Below are 22,037 nucleotides of genomic sequence, written 5' to 3'. Positions count from 1 at the left end.
TCCTAGCCTCGATGGTCTTTACAATTTGGTATGTTTTTGCAGTGGCTGGTACCGGTTGTTCCTTTCCATGTTTAGTGCTTCCTTCAGGAGCTCTTTTAGGGCAGGCCTGGTGGTGACAAAATCACTCAGCGTTTGCTTGTCTGTAAAGTATTTTATTTCTCCTTCATTTATGAAGCTTAATTTGGCGGGATAGGAAATTCTGGGTTGAAAATTCTTTTCTTTAAGAATGTTGAATATCGGCCCCCACTCTCTTCTGGCTTGTAGAGTTTCTGCCGAGAGATCAGCTGTTAGTCTGATGGGCTTCCCTTTGTGGGTAACCCGACCTTTCTCTCTGGCTGCCCTTAACATTTTTTCCTTCATTTCAACTTTGGTGAATCTGACAATTATGCGTCTTGGAGTTGCTCTTCTTGAGGAGTATCTTTGTGGCGTTCTCTGTATTTCCTGAATCTGAATGCTGGCCTGCCTTGCTAGATTGGGGAAGTTCTCCTGGATAATATCTTGCAGAGTGTTTTCCAACTTGGTTCCATTCTCCCCATCATTTTCAGGTACACCAATCAGACGTAGGTTTGGTCTTTTCACATAGTCCCAAATTTCTTGGAGGCTTTGTTCATTTCTTTTTATTCTTTTTTCTCTAAACTTCCCTTCTCTCTTCATTTCATTCATTTCATCTTCCATCAGCGATACCCTTTCTTCCAGTTGATCGCTTCTGCTACTGAGGCTTCTGCAATCTTCGCGTAGTTCTCGAAACTTGGCTTTCAGCTCCATCAGCTCCCTTAAGCCCTTCTCTCCATTGGTTATTCTAGTTATCCATTCTTCTAATTTTTTTTCAAAGTTTTTAACTTCTTTGCTATTGTTTTGAATTTCCTCTCGTAGCTCAGAGTAGTTTGATCGTCTGAAGCCTTCTTCTCTCAACTCATCAAAGTCATCCTCCATCCAGCTTTGTTCCGTTGCTGGTGAGGAACTGCGTTCCTTTGGAGGAGGAGAGGTGCTCTGTTTTTTAGAGTTTCCAGTTTTTTTGCTCTGTTTTTTCCCCATCTTTGTGGTTTTATCTACTTTTGGTCTTTGATGATGGTGATGTACAGATGGGTTTTTGGTGTGGATGTTGTTTCTGTTTGTTAGTTTTCCTTCTACCAGACAGGACCCTCAGCTGCAGGTCTGTTGGAGTTTACTAGAGGTCCACTCCAGACCCTGTTTGGCTGGGTGTCAGCAGCGGTGGCTGCAGAACAGCAGAATTTCGTGAGACCACAAATTCAGCTGTCTGATAGTTCCTCTGAAAGTTTTGTCTCAGAGGAGTACCCGGTTGAATGAGGTGTCAGTCTGTCCCTACTGGGGTGGTGCCTCCCAGTTAGGCTGCTCAGGGGTGAGGGACCCACTTTAGGAGGCAGTCTGTCCATTCTCAGATCTCCAGCTGCGTGCTGGGAGAACCACTACTCTCTTCAAAGCTGTCAGTCAGACAGGGACATTTAAGTCTGTGGAGGTTCTTGCTGAGTTTTTGTTTGTCTGTGCCCTGCCCCCAGAGGTGAAGCCTACAGAGGCAGGCAGGCCTCCTTGAGCTGTGGTGGGCTCCACCCACTTCGAGCTTCCTGGCTGCTTTGTTTACCTAAGCAAGCCTGGGCAATGGTGGGCGCCCCTCCCCCAGCCTCGCTGCCGCCTTGTAGCTTGATCTCAGACTGCTGTGCTAGCAATCAGCGAGACTCCGTGGGCATAGGACCCTCCGAGCCAGGTGCGGGACACAATCTCCTAGTGTGCCGTTTTCCAGGTCCGTTGGAAAAGCGCAGTATTAGGATGGGACTGACCCGATATTCCAGGTGCCGTCTGTTTCCCCTTTCTTTGACTAGGAAAGGGAACTCCCTGACCCCTTGCGCTTCCCGAGTGAGGCAATGCCTTGCCCTGCTTCGGCTCGCGCACAGTGCGCTTCACCGACTGTCCTGCACCCACTGTTAGGCACTCCCTAGTGAGATGAAACCGGTACCTCAAGCAGAAATGCAGAAATCACCCGTCTTCTGTGTGGCTGGGGCTGGGAGCTGGAGACCGGAGCTGTTCCTATTCGGCCATCTTGGCTCCACCTACGGGGGTTTAGCTTATTATTTTCTAGCTCCTTAAGTTGTAAAGTTAGGTGATTGATACAGGATCTTCCTTGTTTCTAATATAATCATTTGTAGTTTCAAATTTCATGCTTAACACTACTTTTGCTGCATCCTATAAGTTTTAGTATGTTATGTTTTCATTTTCATTCATATCTAAGTATTTTCTAATTTTCCTTTGCTTTCTCTTTTGATCCATTGATTTTTTTTAAAGAATGTGTTTTAAAAATTTTCACATATTTATAGATTTTTCAGTTTTACTTTTGTTACTGATTTCTAACTTTATCCTGTTGTGATGTGGTCAGGGTTGTTTTGTATATTTCTGTTAGATCTAGTTGGTTCATTATGTTAAGTCCTCTGTGTCATTACTTATATTCTATCTAGTTATTCTATTCATTTCTGACAGTGTGGTATTGAATTCTTTAACTATTATTGCAGAAATGTCTCTCTTTCCTTCAATTCTGAAGTTTTTGCAGTCTTTATTTTGATGGTCTGTCATTAGGTGCATAAATGCTCATAAGTCTTCTACCTTCCTGCTATACTGAACCTTTTAATATTAAGTCCTTTTTTTGTTTCTTGTAACCATTTTTTTAAAAATTTAAAGTCTATTTTGTCTGTTAGTGCAGCCACATCTGCTCTTTTTTCATTTCCATTTGCATGAAATGTCGTCTTCCATTTTTTCACTTTCAATTTATTTGTGTCTTTGGAGCTAAAGTGAGTCTCTTGTAGAGAGCATATATTTGGATCATTTAAAAAATCCATTCTGCTCGTCTATATTGGTTGAAGAGTTTAATACATTTTCATGTATGTTATTACTGAAAAGGAGGAACTTACTTCTATAATTTTTATATTTGTTTTCTATACACGTTATGACTCCGCATCTCTTGTTCCCTTTTGTATATATTCTATAGCTGTTTTCTTTGCAGTTACCATTGGAATTACATTTAACATCCTAAATTTATAACATTCTAACTTATAAACCAGCTTAACTTCAATAACATAAAACTCTGCTACTTTAACAGCTCCCTTCCCATCTCTTTTTGATTGTTAATGTCACAAAATTGCAACTTTAATCATGTGTCACAAAACATAAATAATTCCTTGAAATGCATTAAACTCTTATATGGAAAAAAATAATGAGTTAGAAACCATAGTTTCAGTGATATTAACTTTTAGACTAATAATTGTTTTTTAAAAAGTATTAGTTTCTTAAATCATGTAGAGAACACAAAGTCAAGAAACATTGTTATAATAATACCAGCTTTTACAATGTCCCTATGTTTACCTTCATTGATATTTTTATTTCTTTATATAGATTCTAGTTACTGTATAGTATGCTTTCATTTTAACCTTCAGGACTCCCTTTAGCCATTTTTGCATGGCAGATGTAGGGTAGCAAACTATCTCAGCTTTTGTTTATCTGGGAATGTCTTAAGTTTCTCCTCACTTTCAAGTTTTGACAGATATGGTATTCTTGCATGACAGTTTCTTTTTTATATTAGCACTTTGAAAATATCAGCCCACTGCCTTCTTATCTCTAAAGTTTCTGATGAGAAATTTGTAGATAATCTTATTGCAGATGATTTGTATGTGACAAGTCATTTCTGTCTCTTGCTGCTTTCAAGATTTTCTCTTTGCCTTTGTATTTGGAAAGTTTGATTATAATGTATATCCATGTGGGTATCCATGAATTCATCTTACTTGGAGTTAATTGAGCTTCTTGGAGGTTTATATTCATGTCTTTTTTCAAATTCGAAGAATTTTTCACCATGATTTCTTCCAATATTCTCTCTACTCCTTTCTTTCTCTCTGCTTCGTCTGGGACTCTCAGTGTGTATGTTGGGCCCCTTGATGATGTCTCACAGGTCTCTTGGGCTCTGCTCACTTTTCTTCAATTTTGTTTTCTTTTTGTTCCTCAGACTTGATGATTTCCATTGCCTTATCTTTGAGTTCTCTGATTCTTTCTTTTGCCTACTCATATCTTCCCTCAAAGCCCTCTAGTAAATTTTTCATTTCTGTTATTTTAATTTTTAGCTCCAGATGTTCTTTTTAGGTTTTCAAAATCTTTATTTGTATTGTCATTTTGTTTTATACATTATTTTCTTGACTTCATCCACATTTACTTTTAGTTTATTTATTTATTTATTTTTTGAGACAGGTTCTTGCTCTGTCATCCAGGCTGTAGTACATGGTTCAGTTAGCTCACTGCAGCCTCAACCTCCTTGGCTCAGGTGATCCTTCTGCCTTAGCCTCTTGAGTAGCTAGGACTACAGATGCATGCCATCCACGCCTGGATAAATAAATAAATAAGTTTAATAGAGATGAGGTCTCACTATGTTGCCTAGGCTTTTAAATTTTATTTTTGCGGGTATGTAGTAGGTGTATGTATTCATGAGGTACACGAAGTATTTTGATACAGGCATGCAGTGCATAATAATCACTTCCAAGATACAAAATAAAGCCCTCTTTACTCTCTGCTCTCCTTTCCTTAAGCAGATGGTGGGAGTAAATTTTGTTGTGAGCTGTGTTGTTCCCTGGTGTTGCAGGAGGAATGGCACAAGCACTTCCTTAGCCACCCTGGCTGGTGTCCCATGTTCACTGACTCTAAGCCCAGCACAGCACTAGGACTTGCCTAGGAATTGCAGTCCTTGTGGCCTAGACTGCCTTTCAAGTTTGTTTAGGATCTCAGAGCACTTTAGCCCATGGTAGTAAGTCTTGTGAAAATTCAAGTTCCAACTGCTGGGGTGGGTGATTCCCCTCTGGCTAGGGCTGATCCATGTGCTCCCTGTGTGTGTTGGCATTGGCTGAGTTTAGCCCAGTTTTACTTTCCACTGTGACAGGGCAGCACTGAGTTCAATGCAGAGCCCCACAATCACTGCACTTTCCATTCCCCAGGTTTACAGATTCTCTCTCCGTGCTACGTGGCTGCTGCCAGAGGGATAGGGGAGGGGCATCACTGGCAATTCAAGACTATGTTTCTTACCTTCTTCAGTGCCTCTTTCAGCAATATGAAGTTAAAACCAAGTACTGTGATTGCTTATCTGATTTTCTGTTTTTACGAAGGTGCTTTTTGTGTGTGTAGATAGTTGTTAAATTGGTTTTCCTGCAGTGGGGATCATTGTTGAAGGCTTCTGTTTGGCCATCTTGCTCCACCCTCCCTCTTTTCCAGTTCTTAAAGTATCTTCAAGACAGTTATTAAAGTCTTTTTTGAGTAGATCTGCTGTTAGGTCTTTTTCAGGGGCAGTTTCTGTTGAGTATTTTTTCTTTTGAATGGGCTATATTTTCCTCTTTTTTTTGAATGCCTTGTGATTTTTTTTTTGTTGAAAGTTGGGTATTTGAATTTAATGATGTGGTAACTCTGGAATGCAGACTCTTCTTTTTCCTCAAGGTTGTTTGCTTTTTGTTATTGTTTTGTTTGTTTATAAAAATTGCTTTAGTCTGTCTCTGTGCCAAGGATCAGCCTGAGGTGTAAACATAAGGTCTTTACTAGTATTCTCTGCGCTTGCATCTTTCTGTGGTCATGTGTGTTAACTTTCTAATTTTCCCCATATATTCAGTTGTTTGTGAATGTCCTTATCTTTAATATCTGGCTCCCAAAAGGAGAAAAAGAGAAAAATGAAAAAGGGAGTGGAAATAGGGTGCCAGCCCTTTAAATCTCTGGAAGTCATTTCAGCTGGATGGGGAGGGGTTTGCAACAATGGAATAAGGTGTAACAGCAAAGACCCACCACCTCTTTGTCTGTATCTCTCTAATCAGAAGCAGCAATCATCAATCTAAGCACATATGCCTGATACTTAAAGGACAGGATCCTTTTTGCTTATCTTGGCTCCTTCAAGCTGTGTGCAAGCTGCTGCAGGAATACGTGCACAGCTGCCTGCCACAGGGGTGGGGATAGGAAATGGGTAGCTGTTACTGTGCTAAGAGCTAAAATTGACAGAGTTGAAATCAAAGGTAACTGCAATGTACCATCCAAATGTTTCCCTGAAAGTTGCAAGCCTTCAATAGACTCCAGATTTCCAAACAGTTATATCAATCATACTCTGTCAGTGCAATTATTGCCTAAGCAGGGAGACAGATTCCTCATGTTTCTTACTCTTCCAGCTCCCCAGGATGCTCTCCCTACCTTCCTTTATTTAATGTTTCTACAATACATCTTTTCCCCTTTTTATTACTTTTACTCTGACTATATTATTATATTTGAGTGAGTTTCTTGTCATCAACCTATTGTTTGGTTATGTTTTAGTCAACTCTTGTCTTTTAATTGTCTTTAGCCAACTCTTGTCTTTACAATGATTTGAATTCTTTACATTTATTGTAATTATTAACGTATTAATGCTTAAGTCTGAAATTTTATTTTTTGTTTTATATTTGTGCTATCTGTTTTTCTATGTGCTTTCTTTTTTTATGCTTCCTGGTGATTATAGGAACATTTTTTAGAATTTCATTTTGATTTATCCTTAGATTTGATACAAGAGAATCTCTTTCATATAGTTTTTTAGTGATTGCTCTTGGTGTTAAATTATATATGCACAACTTTTCACAGTTTAAAAGTGTTGTCATTTTACCAGTTTGGGTGTAGAAAACATACTTCCCACAATGCCACTTTTTTCTTCCTCATTTATAATATAATTGTCTTAAATATTCCCCCTTCATACATTTAGAATTACATAATATAGTGTATTGGCATCTATTGATTTTTAAAAATTCAGTTTGAGACCTTCTTGATTCTTGGTATGTTAAGTTATTTTCAGTTGAAACCTGGACATTTTGAAACCTGAATGTGGAGGCTCCTTGTTACTTTTGTGTGGCGGTGGGATTTTTGGCTCCCTGTTAGTCCTCCACTGATATCTGTTTGGCTGAGAGAGTTGGGAATGTTTCCTTTCACCTCCCAACTGGTTTCTACTGACACCATAGAATGCAGTGGAGGAGGGGAGGTGGCCTTGTTGTCACTGGGAAACGGTGAATATTCCAACTCTCCACCAGGGCTTCTCTGATACTACCCAGGCCAGCAGGAAGATGTGGAGTTAAGAAGTCCTGGCTCCCTATGTGGTCTCTACTAACACTGTGGAGAAGTGGGATGAGCTTGTTACTTCCCAGTAGGAATTCCTGACTCCCTACCCAGCCTTTCCTGACACAGCCTGGCAAGGGGTTAGAGAGCCTATCACAGCTTGGTAAAGGGGAAGCACAGGCTTCTGCACTTCCCTCAGACTTTGCTGGTGGGGTGAGAGTGAGCCAGTTTTTCTGTGGTGTTTGCTATAGCAGAGCAACTATATTCTAAAAGTTTTTGTCTTTCTGGTTTTTCCCTTTTTCTCATTCCTTGTCTAGAGAAAGTAAGATTTTGTTTGGCCTTTTTGATCTGTGACGTTTCCATTTTATGGTTGCCAACTTCATCAGCTCTAAATCTGGAATATATGAGGCAAAATGAAAACCCAGGAACACACTGCTTTGTTTTTCTTCAAATTCTAAGGTCTCTAGCCCATGTGCCTTGTTCTCTCCAACTTTTAGAATCTTCTCATGTTTGCTTTTTAAATAATGTCCAGAGACTCAATTATATGTAGCAGGAGGAATGTGGAAAAGCATCTCTACTTCACACCCCCCCTGGAAGTAAAAGTTATGATGCATATACAGTGAGATAAAATTTGAAGCTCTGCATGCATATGATGTGTGCCACTTATAGCACATGATAGGCTCTCTTTCATTCAAAATTAATTCCGGGCCTACTGTGTGCCAGGCACTGTTCAAGGCATTGCAGATATAGTGATGAACAAAATAGATAACATTCCTCTCTTTATGGTGCATACATTCTTGTGGGAAGAGGTGGACAATAAACACAGAAAGCAGAATATGTTAGTAAAAAATGCTACTGGAAAAAGTAAAGTAGATTCATGAAGCTGGTGAGTGCTGGAGGCATTGGAGGTTATTTCTTTTACATAAGGTGGTCAGGGAAGCTAACATTTGAGCAGAGTGGCTGCAGTGAGATGGACAAAGATAAAAGTGGTAGAAGAGAGCAGAGATGTAGTTGAGGAATCAGACTGTCTAGGGTCTTCAAGGCAGTCAAGAATTTGGGCTTTCATTTAGTCATGAAGGAGGTTTTCAGAGAGAAGTAATATGATCCAGTTTACAGTTTTACTTGGTCTGCTATATGAGAATAGATTGCAGTGGAGTAAATGTGGTGGTCAAATGGAGGAGGCTTTTACAAATACCCAGGAGAGGTTTAATGAGAGATTAAACTCAGATGGAATAGTGGAGTTGGTGAGATGTGGCCAGATTCTGAAAATATTTTGCAGATAAAGATGACAGAAATTGCTAACAGATTTTATGTGGGATATGAGAGAATGAGAGAGAGAGAGAGAGAGAGATCAAAGATGGTCTAAGGTCTTTGGCTTAAGCAATTGGAAGAATAAACTTGGCATTTACTGAGATGGGGAAGACTGAGGGAAGTGCAAGTTTGGAGAAGAATGGGGAATCAGAGGTTTGGGTTTGACTGTGTTAAAATTGAAATATCCATGAAACTAGAGGTATAGTAGGAGGTTGCCCATATGAGTCTGAGTTTAAGGACTGCAGATATCCTGTCTGGAGATATCAATTTGGGACTTGCTGTCCTATAGATAATTGTTTTTGTCCGTTTTGTGCTGCTGTAACAGAATACCTGAGACTGGGTAATTTACAAAGAGCAGAAATCTATTTCATACGGTTCTAGAGGCTGGGAGGTACAAGACCAAGGTGCCAGCATCTGATGGAGGCCTTCTTGGTGTATTCTCACATGGAGGAAGGCAGAAGGTGAAAGGGCAAGAATGAGCAAATCTACTCCCTCAAGTCCTATTTATAGCAGCATTAATCCATTCATGTTGGCAGAGCCATCATGACCTAAACACCTCCTAAAAGGCCCCACCTTTCAGCACCGTTGCATTGGGGATTAAATTTCCAGCACACAAATTTTGGGGGACACATTCAGATTATAGGAATGATATTTAATGATATGTCTAGATGTGATCACATAGACAGAGACTGTAAATAAAGAAGAAAAAGAGTCCTGACTTCTGGGGGCACTCTCATATTTAGAGGTCAGGAGGATGAGGAGAAACCAGCAAAGGAAAATGAGAACAGATCAGTGAAGCAGAAGAACCAAGAGAGTGTGATGTGCTGGAAGCTGGTAAAGAAAGTGTTTCCAGAAAGAGGGAGTGATTAATTTGTCAAATAAGAAGAGAGTTGTAAACTGATTCTTGGGTTTGGGAATGTGATGGTCTCTGGTGGCCCCACCAAGATTTGTTTCTATGGGAGGAGGAGGAAGGAGGAAAGAAGTGGAGGAGAAGACAGAGATGGCGAGCATAGGCAACTCTCTGGAGTTGCTATAAAGGAAAGCAGGAAAATGGAGTAGTAGATGAATAAGGTTACAGGGTCAAGAAAGGAGTAATTACTATACAGAACAGTTAAATATATACATGGAAACTTTGTATTTATATATAGAGTTTGAATTTATTTTGATTGACAATGAGTCTAAAATTTCATATAGTGAAAAGTCTTCAATTGGCTTGATAATCTTAGCAATAGCATTTATATTTGAAGAAGACTTAGTTAAATATGAGTTGGTCTATGCAAGATGTGTAATTTTAAAGCTTTTTTTCTTTGGTTTAATTTGGATTTGCAATTTCAGTTAACCCTTTCCAATGAATCCCCCCAAATGAATATTTACTTAGCAATGATAAAAAAACTTTATATTTACAGAGTACTTATCAGTCTCGGTATAAGAACAAACATAAAAGAATGAAAATTTACATTAGAGGTGTAGGAGGTAATTAAAGTGATGTGGTCCCAAACCAGGGAAACTGAGTCTCAGACCATAGGTGGAGGATGGGATCTGAAGGGGAAACTCACTTACAACTCTACAGCACCAATTGCCAGCCTCTTGGGCTAATAGACTCTCTCCGGCTTCTCGTCATTGTCTTTGTCTTTTTCTACAGTGAAACAAGCTTTGAACTATTTCCAGCTTTCCAATAGCAAAGTTATTCAGATTAGATGAACTTTATTTGTTCTCCGGGACTTCTAGTTCTCCAAAGTCTTCTGTCTGTACCATGTGTTCACCAAACCTCCTTCTTTTTCCTGCTGGGAAACCCAATTGGCTACATTTCCCAGCTTCCCTTGCAGTTGGGTGGGGCCAAAAGAATGAGGGTGAAATTTATGCCACTTCCAGCCTGAAGCATGGCCATTAAGAAAATCTTCTACACAATCCTCCTTGTCCTCTCTTCCTTTGCCTGCTGGATAGATGCAGAAGATTCCTTGGAAGGTCCTGGGTCCTGAATGGCTGTGGAGCAGAAGCTTGAATAGCATCTTACTGTGGCATGAGCAAGAAATGAGCTTTTATTATGTTGATCTTTTGATACTTTGTATTTGTTTGTTACAGTAGTGAGCCTGCCCTGATTAATACATACTTCTACTACAAGTATTACAAAAATACAACTTTAAAAAAAATACCTTTCTGTAGCCTTTCAGGATCCTTTCCTTCTAAGAAGTCACCTTCAGGTTCCCAAAGCTCTCATGGAGTGTGAATGCAAGGAGAAACAAATAGCAGTTACTTTTTCCTGCATCATCTTATTTAATTTGATAGGAATCCAATGATTCTCATAAAACAGTAGTCCAATGAGTCCAACCTCATAATCCAATGAGGTTAATAATTAACCTCAGTTTACAGATGAAGGAGTTTGTCCAAGATCACAGATGAAATAGTGAAATCCTTCAAGCCTGACCTTTTTAACCACAGAGCACTTGCTCTCCCACTAAATCTTCACTCTGTTCTTTTTCCCTCTGGGGAAGGAAGTAAAACTCATGAATCTAATTCACTTATGCACACTCTGGTATTAGAGACTCAATTTCCTTTCCCTTGTTGTGTGTATTTGTGTTTTCAAGGAGGTGAGAAACAGAGAAGGTAATTATTTACTGAAAGACATGAAGTGTAGGCACTGTTGTGATTGGGTGGGGTGGCAGGCATTCTGCAGATTACATAGTAGACCTGAGTCCAGGTGTGAAGGGGAGAGGGAGACAGCAGACAGCATTTACTTTCTAGGGAGACAGCATAGGAAACTAACCTTTCCTTCGCCTTCAACTTTTTAATACAAACAATTAAAGATCCTCATAGTCCATTAACTAGCCAGGAGAGCAGATGGTAGAGGTGAGAAGTTTTGGCATCCTGAGAACACCTGAGCAGCCTCCCTGTTCCAACAGAATTGTCAATATTTAAGCCAAGAGAGGAAAGATCTGGAACTGCTGTTGCCAAGGGGGAAAGTGCAGGTCTTCAATACCACCTTGATGTTTTATGTTTATAAAATTTGGCTCAGCTGGGTGCGGTGGCTCATGCCTGTAATCCCAGCACTTTGGGAGGCTGAAGCAGGTGGATCACGAGGTCAAGAGTTCCAGACCAGCCTGGCCAATGTGGTGAAATACGACATACAAAAATTAGCTGGGCATGGTGGCGGGCGCCTGTAGTCTCAGCTGCTTGGGAGGCTGAGGCAGGAGAATTGCTTGAACCCTGGAGGTGGAGGTTGCAGTGAGCCGAGATCGCGCCACTGCACTCCAGCCTGGGCAACAGAATAAGACTCTATCTCAAAAAAAAAAAAAAAAAAAAAAATTGACTCACTCATAATGCAACACCTGTCTGCATACTTTTGCCAGTCACTCCATAGTTTAAAATGTGCTTCTTCATAGGAAGCATCAAATTAGATAACTGCATCCTCAGCAATTTTAGGAGGCAACACTCACATATGATCCAGGTAAAAAAATGGTGACCCACATCCCTGACATGAAGCCCAGGGCATTTCTTAGACTTCCTGTTTTTGAGAAGGAAATCTAAGACAAACCTCCCAGACTTTGAAGGATAGGTGTTCTTATCCAAAATGCAACTGTGATTATCTGTGAAATCTGCAGATCTTGTCTGCTCTTTCTTGTCTGCAAAAGATCAGATGAATGCTCTGGAGATGTGTGTGGTTGTCTAGCATGAGCATGTGCGTGTGCATTTGTACATATGTGTGTGTGCATGCATATGTGTGTGTGTTTTTGTGTAAGAGACAAAGAAAGAAAAATGAATATAAAATTTACAGAATCAAATATCAGTTTTCAAAGCTTCAGGATCCAGTTGTGTGTATAGGATTATCTGCCCTGTTTAGGAAAGTGTTTTCTGGAGTGGAGCTCCAACTCTGTGATGAATGTGCCAAACTAGGGGTTCCTTCTCAGACAGTCATCATATCCTTAGTATGCCATGGCTTGAAGAAATCCCACAATGAGTAAATATTAGGTCTTGTCTGATGTTATAGATCCCAAGCTTACTTAACTATGGATTCTCTTTTTTGAGTCTATCACTCATTCACATACAGTGACAGTACATCTTTTTGAAAATGCCAATTCAAGAGTAATTAGAAAGGTTTAATGTAGAAAACTGGGATTATCAGAAGAACTAGATCTTGCTCTTACTCTATCACTAATAGGCTTTATAATTTTTGATAAATTATTTTTATTTAGTTCTTTTTCAAGTGAGTATTTTTTTCTGCTTTGAAGGAAACATTTCTTTAAGGATATTTATTGTACTTATTTAAAATTGTTGTTCTGTCATGATAATTCCACTTTGCATGGTACATGTTATTCATAATTTATTACATAAATTATTTATATATTACATATTGTTGATTATTTCTTAGTGGTTGTACTTTTCAGGTATGTAATTATTTTGGCCTATGATATACATCCTCCTGGAGAAGATAATTTGTATTGGGTTAAGGCGAAATGGCAGAGCCTGGTTTTTGAACCTTCTGGTGTGAGCTTAAGAAAGAGGTGGGGATGAGACCATGTTCTTTTTTAACAGTGAATCCTAACCTTTCCTCCCCATGTGTCCCAGGACATTTGTGTACTCACTGCTCAATCGAGGGAGGCCTTATCCAGCTATACTCATTCTCAGAGGCATTGCCTTCTGCACTGGAAATGGAGTCCTTCAAGGCTACTATCTGATTTACTGTGCTGAATACCCTGATGGGTGGTACACAGACATACGGTTTAGCTTGGGTAAGTGAATCTGGCCACTTCTCACCTACTTCCCAGCTAACAACCCTTCCCACAGTCTACATCGCCATGGCCTCTCCCTACTGCAATGACCTCGTAATGATCCCATCTTCCCCTCCCTCACCCCTACCCTGGTCTTTTCTCCATATGGTAGCCAGAGAGATTGTTTAAATACATATCATGCCATTTCCCATCACAAAACTCTCCAGTAGATTTCCTTTATTCTCAAAATAAAATAGAAATTCCTTCCCACTGCCTTTAAATCCTAAATATTCTTGGTCTTTCCAATTTCCCAACCTCTTTTCCTGGCTCCCTGCACCTCCTTTTCTCTGCTCCAGTGCCAGTGGCCTTCCTGCTGTGCCACAAGCTGTCAAGCTTGTCCAGCCCCGGTGTTTTTGTATAGGGCTGTTCCCTCTACAGGGATGTCCTAGTACAGGGGTGTCCAGTCTTTTGGCTTCCCTGGACTACATTGGAAAAAGAAGAATTGCCTTGGGCTACACATATAATTCACTAACATCAATGATAGCTGATGAGCTTAAAAAAATTTCATAATGTTTTAAGAAAGTGTACGAATTTGTGTTGGGCCACATCCAAAACTGTCCTGGGCTGCATGTGGCCCACAGGCTACAGTTTGGACAAGCTTGGCCTAGAAGGCTTTGCCCCCATGTATTCATGGGGGTTGGTTCCTCATTTTATTTAGTTTCCCACCAATTTGCACCTCCTCAAAGGGACTTTCCCTGACCACCCTATCTAAAATAGTTGAAGACACTGCTGTGTGTGCTGTCTCCCTTCCCTCCCCGCTCCCCTACCATCCCCCTCCCGATACCCTTTCTTCCAGGCTAATGATCTTTTGACTAGACAAGGTAGAAAATCCTTGTTTTATATCGAATCAAATAAGGTGAGAATAGACTTGATTGTTTTAACTAAACTGTTCTTGCTTTTTGCCTGACATATTTTGAAAAGCACCAATGTGCTTTGCTAACAGGTTGGGCTGGGCCTCTCTGTGGGGTGGTGAGTGTTTCTGGGCTGTAATAATGCCTTCTGGGATGCAGGATCTAGCATCCCTGATCCTGGCTGTCCTCACCTCAGAACAGGGCCCTTTCTGCACCAGTGGATAGTGCACGTAGAGACACCTCCAGGATATGCGGCTAAGTAAAATAAATAAAGATGTGAACAGTGTGTGTAGTATGCTGCTTTTAATGTCAGAATGTGTGTGTGTGTGTGTGTGAACTGGCAGTGATGGAAGTCAGTTTGTTAGTGGCCATGCCTCCAAACTAGCTTACGTTATTTCATGAGAGTGGGTGTTTCAGTCAGGAATGTGTTCAGAAAACCATATAATAGTGACTGGAATAATTCAGAATTCATAGTTCTTACATAACAACAAGTGTCGAAGTAGGTGGCTTCTGCATTCCTGTGGTTGCTTACCGACACCATTAATATCTCAGGCACTTTCTGTCACCCCTATTCTTAGCATGTTTACCTGTGGTCCTCTTATTCATCACTTCATGGTTGCAAGATGTTGATTGTAGCTCAAGGCATTACATCTGGCAATCAAGACAGGAAGAAAGAGGAAGTAGGGGCACCGGTCTGGCCTGCACCTTTTATCAGAAAAGCAAACGATTTCCAAGGAAGTCCCCCCACCAAGACTTCACTTTACATCTTATTGGTGGAACTAGCTCACGTGACCACCTTTCTCAGTCCAACCTCTGTAGTGGGGGATGGCAAAAGAAAAGGGGCTGGAATCGGCTGTTGAGATATGCAATCTCGATTTGACTGTTTGTGAATGAGCTAAAGGCTTACTATTATGATCCATTCATTTATTTGTTTATCTATTTAAATACTGGACAATGGTGCTGCCTCCTGCTCTCCTCTCTTTTCTGATCTGTCTCCATCGATGGTGCCACTGTGTACTTTCAGCCTGAGTCTAGGAAACAGCACACCCAGTGCTCCCCGTTCAGGACCAGGACTCATTGCCCTCTCCGCTTTCTGCCATATCTTAGGACCATTCTTAGATTTAGAAATTAGATGCCCTTCCCTTCATTTTATGGAATTAAATGCCCCTCCTTTCATTTTAGCTTGGTTTGTGAAAAAAGCACCACAATCTGGACACATTTTTTAAAACATTTCTCCTTTCTCTCTTCTTTGTCAAGGTGTCTTCTTATTTATTTTGGGAATGGGAATCAACATTCATAGTGACTATATATTGCGCCAGCTCAGGAAGCCTGGAGAAATCAGCTACAGGATTCCACAAGGTAATGTCTCCCCTGCCCCCAGACTCTCACTCTTGCCTGGAGCCTGTCCCAGGGATGATGCTATGGTAGCAGATGGAGAGGGGATAGTGAGTGCACAAATGATACAATACCGCTCAGCTTGCTCTTGACTTCCCCTGCAAACCCAGTCCCATCACAGTACGTCTGCATTTCTAATCTGAACCCAGAAGCTCCAGAGAGCTACCAGAGCCCTCAGGAAGGTGCGAGACTACAATACCCAGAAGGTGGGAGAGAGTCGGAGATTTGAGTAGGGTTGGAATCGGCTACCTACAACCTCAGGGCAGTAGGTAAGATTGTCATGTAAAGAGGGCTGATCCTTTCTAGGTTTGCAAATGATGCTGAATGCTTGGCCAATAAATGTGTCCCCTCCAATTGATCTAGACTTATCTTGTGAGCAGTTAAGGCTAGAACTTGTGTATTTCCTGCCATTTGTATATACTTTTAAAGGTGTAGAGAACTATATTTACTTAATCAAAACTTAGGATGGGAGGTCTTACAAGCACAAGTGCATTTTTGGAGATAAAGGTGAGCATGTTTATAATCCTAACTGTTCCAAAGAAACCAGGGTATGAGATTGACAAATATACGCAGATGGGAGTGAATCAGTCCAAGTCATCCTTCAATAGATTTAGATGGGTATTTGTGTAGGTCCTTGGCTTCCACCGTTTTTGATGTAAATACAACCCTTTATTTACATCAAAAAATTTCCTCAATTATGAGATGATGTTAGTGCACATTATTAGTCATTGATTAAGAAATTAATGACAAAGTTACTATGAATTCAATGACATATTCAAATGAATTTGAATGTTGTTAATATCCTAACAGTATCTACATCAAACAAAAATAATTTAGGAGGTTAAGATGTGCCATTTACTGTATTCATAGACAATTTATAGGCCCTTTGCATTAGATCCATGGTTCCTCCCAGGGCCTAGAGAATCACATGTTGGGAACCACTGATGCAGTCTCATCTTCAAGAAAGATTCAACTCTAAGGGGCTTTGATTTTAAAAACATCCACTCCATAACTAGATAAATAAGAGCAGAGAAAGCGCTTAAAAACCAGTTGCCAAGATTAGTTTCCACCTTTTGAATTACAATAGAGAATGATTTAAAACAAAATATTTTTATATAACTATAGAAAGAACAAAATTGTTTCGGTTGAAACATCCCCAGTTTAATGTGGGTAATAAAATTTGAGTGTGGATATATTTAATATCATTAGAAATATGCTGATTTCTAGATACAGTCCTGAGAGAAGAAATACCTGGTTGGATAGAAAATAAAACATTTAAAATCTAGAAGCCGACTTCACCAGCCTCCAGCAGGACAAATACCTGCAGCTCCTACTCTCTACTTTAAATATGAACAGAGGAGAGTGCTTTGCAGAAGGGTGGGGAGGGGCAAATCCCAGAAGAGAATCTAAATTCCTTCTCCCTTGAGTTCAGATTTTTATTATTTTAATGTAGTGCACAGTTTCACATTTTGGGACTGTGAATGTGAAAGTGTGTGTGTCCAGGAAAGGAGTGGGGAGGTAAGAGGTGGCCCAAAAACCTTCCTTAATAGAACAAAACAAAAACCAGACCTCCTACACCTCTCCCTTGTCCTACCCAAAGCTAATGGTCCAGCAGTTGTTACAGATTTGGACGGAGCCTGTTAAGCAGTTGAGGCCACTCTTTGTGACTCCAGAATGTTCTTCAGGCAACAGGCTGTTGTTGCTTTGTCTCCCCTTCTACCCAAGAGGATTCCACCAAACTCCTACAACTGTGGAGGGAGTCTCCAGCCCCACATTTGTTCTTGCTGCCTTTGTGTATTTTCGAACAACACAGATGGGTTTAATGTCACAATGATTCAGTTGCAATGATTGACCTTCCGATTCTTCTGCACGCAGGTGGCTTGTTTACGTATGTTTCTGGAGCCAATTTCCTCGGTGAGATCATTGAATGGATCGGCTATGCCCTGGCCACTTGGTCCCTCCCAGCAATTGCATTTGCATTTTTCTCACTTTGTTTCCTTGGGCTGCGAGCTTTTCACCACCACAGGTAAACTTTTCAATAAAAGTGGCAGCATTCACGTAGCTCTCTTCTTTTCCAAACAGGCTTTTTTAACCCGCAGAGGAAGATTTAGAAACCGAAGATATTTAATTTTTTAAGGGAAGGTTGATACAATAATCTGGGTTAGCATATTCTGACTTACTGGGCTTGTATTGAAGTTGGAAGTTAGCTGGATGAGAGTAGCAGTAATGAAATTTTTTCTAAGAACAAACGTAAGTCCATGTAAACAGAGGCAACTGAGGAGATGGCTGGGAAGGTCCTGTGCCTGTCTTGTTGAAGAAGGCTGTCCAGCAAGAAGTGCCTTGCACCTTCATGAGTTAGCTGACCCAGGCTTTGTGCCCACCAGGCAGGCTTACCTGGAGATGGTTAGATAAAGCCTCAAGAAGCAGAAGAAGCTGCTTCCATTTCCATGCTTCAATTTCATCCCCTCCCACCACATTTCCGGAAGTGTGCTCCATAGGTGGGACCATGGCTAGCAATTTCCAAAACGCCACAGATATTTATTTATTTATTTATTTATTTTTGAGTCGGAGTCTCACTCTGTTGCCCAGGCTGAAGTGCAATGGGGCGATCTTGCCTCACTGCAGCCTCCACCTCCCAGGTTCATGTGATTCTCCCACCTCAGCCTTCCAAATGGCTGAGACTACAGGCCCACCACCATGCCCAGCTAACTTTTTGCGTTTTTAGTAGAGACAGGTTTCACCATGTTGGCCAGGCTGTCCTTGAACTCCTGACCTCAAGTGATCGGCCTGCCTCGGCCTCCCAAAGTGCTGGGATTACAGGCATGAGCCACCATGCCTGGCCTCCACAGATGTTCTGAGGCACAGCAGGCTAGAGAGCCACTTGGAAAAAGTACTATCTTGGTGACTATGTGGCTGCTATTTTTGGCTACAAGATCTGGTGCTAACAGTTCAGGTAATCACAGAGCCCTGGAACCCCAGAAGGATTATTTCCCCTGGAATCTCTGCAGTGCCAGAGTTTATTTTGGTACTGCCTTCCTTCCCTGACACCCAGCCTCTATAAATCATAACCAACGCCAACCCTGGCTTCCGGGGAAGGTAGGACAAGAAATCGCATGTATGGGGCAATCTTGGGACTGCCCCATCTGCTGGGATATGCAGGGAATTGCAGTTGTTTCAGAACCCTTCCTCTGAAGGTCTGGCCTAAGGCTTCACTAACCCACTAACCTGGGGTGGAGTCCGGACAAAAGAATTAACTAAAAGTATTGCTGGAAGTGAAAGGTAATATATTAGGTTGTTATCAGGCTTTAACTTGCCAAGTGTAAATTTCAGATCCTTTCCCTAAAATGGCTTTCGTGGAAAGAGAAAGCCTATAATTACTGGAGACTGTGGCTACTCAAACACGGAATGAGTGGTCTTGGAACCAGGACCCTGGGGTTATGACTCAATGCCTAGTTTTGAAGATTTAACTAAGAATGAGTTCCTTTTTTCTGAGTAGAATTGTTCGAGGACAACAGTTCTGAAATAAATGAAGCAACAGCTCGTGACCTATTCCTACCACCTCCTAGACTCTGTGAGGAAGGGTGGCAGAGGGTTCCCAGCCCATAAAAGAGTCATAACAGTTCTTACCATCTCAGGCTGGGTCTGCTGCCCACCAGAGGCAGAGCGGGAATGGGAGAAGAGAAGGCATCACTCAGCACTTGGAGGGTCCCTGGGAAGTGTGGACTCTACTGTGCTTGGTTAGGGGAGGGATGGTAACTCCACCAGACGTTTTCAGCTGCTGCAACAGCAAAACCCAAATTGAGGCCTCATCCTGTGATGTCAGACCTCCTGGAGAAGGGCCAGAAGGCGTAGTTTTTAATAGACTAACAGGACTTTGTGAAGGCTTCTATAAAACAAAGCCAGGCACTCACAGCAGAGGCAGCACGGGCGAAGGCAGCCCACCAGACTTCTCAAATCACAGTACCGAAAACCAGCCACCTTTTGTAACTTATTATTTGCCCCCTAATTCAAACTAAGATACTTTAATACAGTGTATCATCTTGATTATGCCTTGAGGGCTGCCAGCATCAACTAGTTAGGAGGACAGCCTGGCAACTTAAGGAGACAGGATTCTTATAAGATGCATTCGTCTCCTGTGGCTGCTGCAATACATTACCACAAACTGGGCGGCTTAAAACAACACAGATTTGTTCTTTCATAGTTCTGGAGGCTAGAAGTTTGAAATCGAGGCGTAGGCAGGGCCAGGCCCCTGTGATGCCTCTAGGGAAGAATTCTTCCTTGCCTCTTTTTAGCTTCTAATGGTGGCCTGCAACTCTTGGTGTTCCGTGGCTTATAGCTGCATCACTCTGATCTCTGCCTCCGTCTTCACATGGCCTTCTCTCCTGTGTGTCTCTGTCTCTGTCTCTTTGTCTCTTCTCCTCTTCTTTTTAGGACACAGTCATATTGGATTAAGGGCACACCTTGCTCCAGTATGACCTCATCTTAATTTTATCTGCAATGGTCCTAGTTCCAGAAAAAAAAAATTACCCTCTCAAGTACTGGGGGTTAGGACTTCAACATATCTTTTGATGAGACAAAATTCAACCCATGATACATGGTGATATTTTGCTGGCATTCCCAGGCCTCATGAAAGGATATTTTCCTGGGAACATTGCTGGTTCGCTTTGCCATAGTCTTTGGTTCCCTGTATTTCCCAGCTGAATCCAAACAAGTACTTCCTTCTGGATAGTACATTTTTTTTTTCTGGTAGAATATACATAACAAAAATTTTACCACTTTAGCCATTTTTAATTGTAAAATTCAGTGGCATTAGGTACATTCATAATGTTGCACAGCCATCACCACTACCCTCTGCCTATTACTTTTCATTTACCAGCAAAAGAAGCTTCAACATTTACAAGAAATAGGCTGTGGGAAGGGGAAATAAGAATCATAAATAACCATCGAAATAGTCAGGCCCAAAATAACTGTAGGTTGACTTGTAACAAAGATTTGGTAACAGCAAACCTCAGCTGTCAGCCACTGCTCCATTATATTTACAAATTCCTTTCTTGTCTTTTAGGTTCTACCTCAAGATGTTTGAGGACTACCCCAAATCTCGGAAAGCCCTTATTCCATTCATCTTTTAAAGAAACCAAATTAAAAAGGAGCAGAGCTCCCACAATGCTGATGAAAACTGTCAAGCTGCTGAAACTGTACTTTTCATAATAGTCCTTCATATACATGTATGTATGTGTGTATATACAATAGTAGGTCTCCTGGTGTTCTGCCAGCTGGCCTGGGGATTCTGAGTGGTGTCTGCTTGGAGTTTACTCCTACCCTTCCAGGGACCCCTATCCTGATCTCCAACTGAAGCTTCAAAAAGCCACTTTTCCAAATGGCGACAGTTGCTTCTTAGCTATTGCTCTGAGAAAGTACAAACTTCTCCTATGTCTTTCACCGGGCAATCCAAGTACATGTGACTTCATACCCACTCCCTGTCAATATAGGACAACTCTGTAATCAAGAATTTTTTGACTTGAAGGCAGTGCTTATAGACCTTATTAAAGGTATGCATTTTGTACACATACAGAGTAGCAGAGATTTAAACTCTGAAGCCACACAGACCCAGAGCAAACCCACTCCCAAATGAAAACCCCAGTCATGTCTTCCTTTTTCTTGGTTAATTAGGAAAGATGAGAAATTATTAGGTAGACCTTGAATACAGGAGCCCTCTCCTCATAGTGCTGAAAAGATACTGATGCATTGACCTCATTTCAAATTTGTGCAGTGTCTTAGTTGATGAGTGCCTCTGTTTTCCAGACGATTTCACAATCCCCGGAAAACTGGTATGGCTATTCTTGAAGGCCAGGTTTTAATAACCACAAGGAAAAAGGCATGACCCTGGATGGCTACTGAGAGGGTAGAGAACAGTTTTACAATAGACATTGCAAACTCTCATGTTTTTGGAAACTAGTGGCAATATCCAAATAATGAGTAGTGTAAAACAAAGAGAATTAATGATGAGGTTACATGCTGCTTGCCTCCACCAGATGTCCACAACAATATGAAGCACAGCAGAAGCCCCAAGCAAATTTCCTTTCCTGGAGCTTCTTACTTGTAGTTCTCAGGACCTGTTCAAGAAGGTGTCTCCTAGGGGCAGCTTGAATGCCTCCCTCAAACGACCTGCAGGCAGAGACTGAAAATTGCAGACAGAGGGGCACATCTGGGCAGAAAACCTGTTTTGTTTGGCTCAGACATATAGTTTTTTTTTTTTTTTTTTTACAAAGTTTCAAAAACTTAAAAATCAGGAGATTCCTTCATAAAACTCTGGCATTCTAGTTTCATTTAAAAAGTTGGAGGATCTGAGCATACAGAGCCCACATTTCCACACCAGAACTGGAACTACGTAGCTAGTAAGCATTTGAGTTTGCAAACTCTTGTGAAGGGGTCACCCCAGCATGAGTGCTGAGATAGGGACTTTCTAAGGAAGGGGCCGAACGCTTTTAATTGGAATACATGAAAATATTTGTCTTCTCAGGCCTATGTTTGTGGAATGCATTGTCAATATTTAACAAACTGTTTTGAGAAATGAGCACCAGTGGTACTAAGTACAGAAACTCACTATATAAGTCACATAGGA

General features: G+C 41.1%; 1 protein-coding gene across 1 annotated transcript in view; it reads left to right on the top strand.

Moving 5' to 3' along the window:
• Positions 1-20,565, top strand: part of SRD5A2 (steroid 5 alpha-reductase 2) — a 57,808-nt gene extending 37,243 nt beyond the window's left edge. The window contains exons 2-5 of the mRNA XM_032172618.2: positions 12,967-13,130; positions 15,278-15,379; positions 17,291-17,441; positions 20,478-20,565. Of these exons, the coding sequence (XP_032028509.1) occupies positions 12,967-13,130; positions 15,278-15,379; positions 17,291-17,441; positions 20,478-20,544 (484 nt within the window). The 3' untranslated portion in view covers positions 20,545-20,565. The remainder of the gene's footprint in view (positions 1-12,966; positions 13,131-15,277; positions 15,380-17,290; positions 17,442-20,477) is intronic.
• Positions 20,566-22,037: the final 1,472 nt, after the last annotated feature.

Source organism: Hylobates moloch, unplaced genomic scaffold (genome assembly GCF_009828535.3).
Source record: "Hylobates moloch isolate HMO894 unplaced genomic scaffold, HMol_V3 SCAFFOLD_13, whole genome shotgun sequence".
NCBI classification, from domain to species: domain Eukaryota; kingdom Metazoa; phylum Chordata; class Mammalia; order Primates; family Hylobatidae; genus Hylobates; species Hylobates moloch.
Note: the sequence above shows the minus strand (reverse complement) of the source record. Positions and strands in the feature narration are given on the sequence as shown.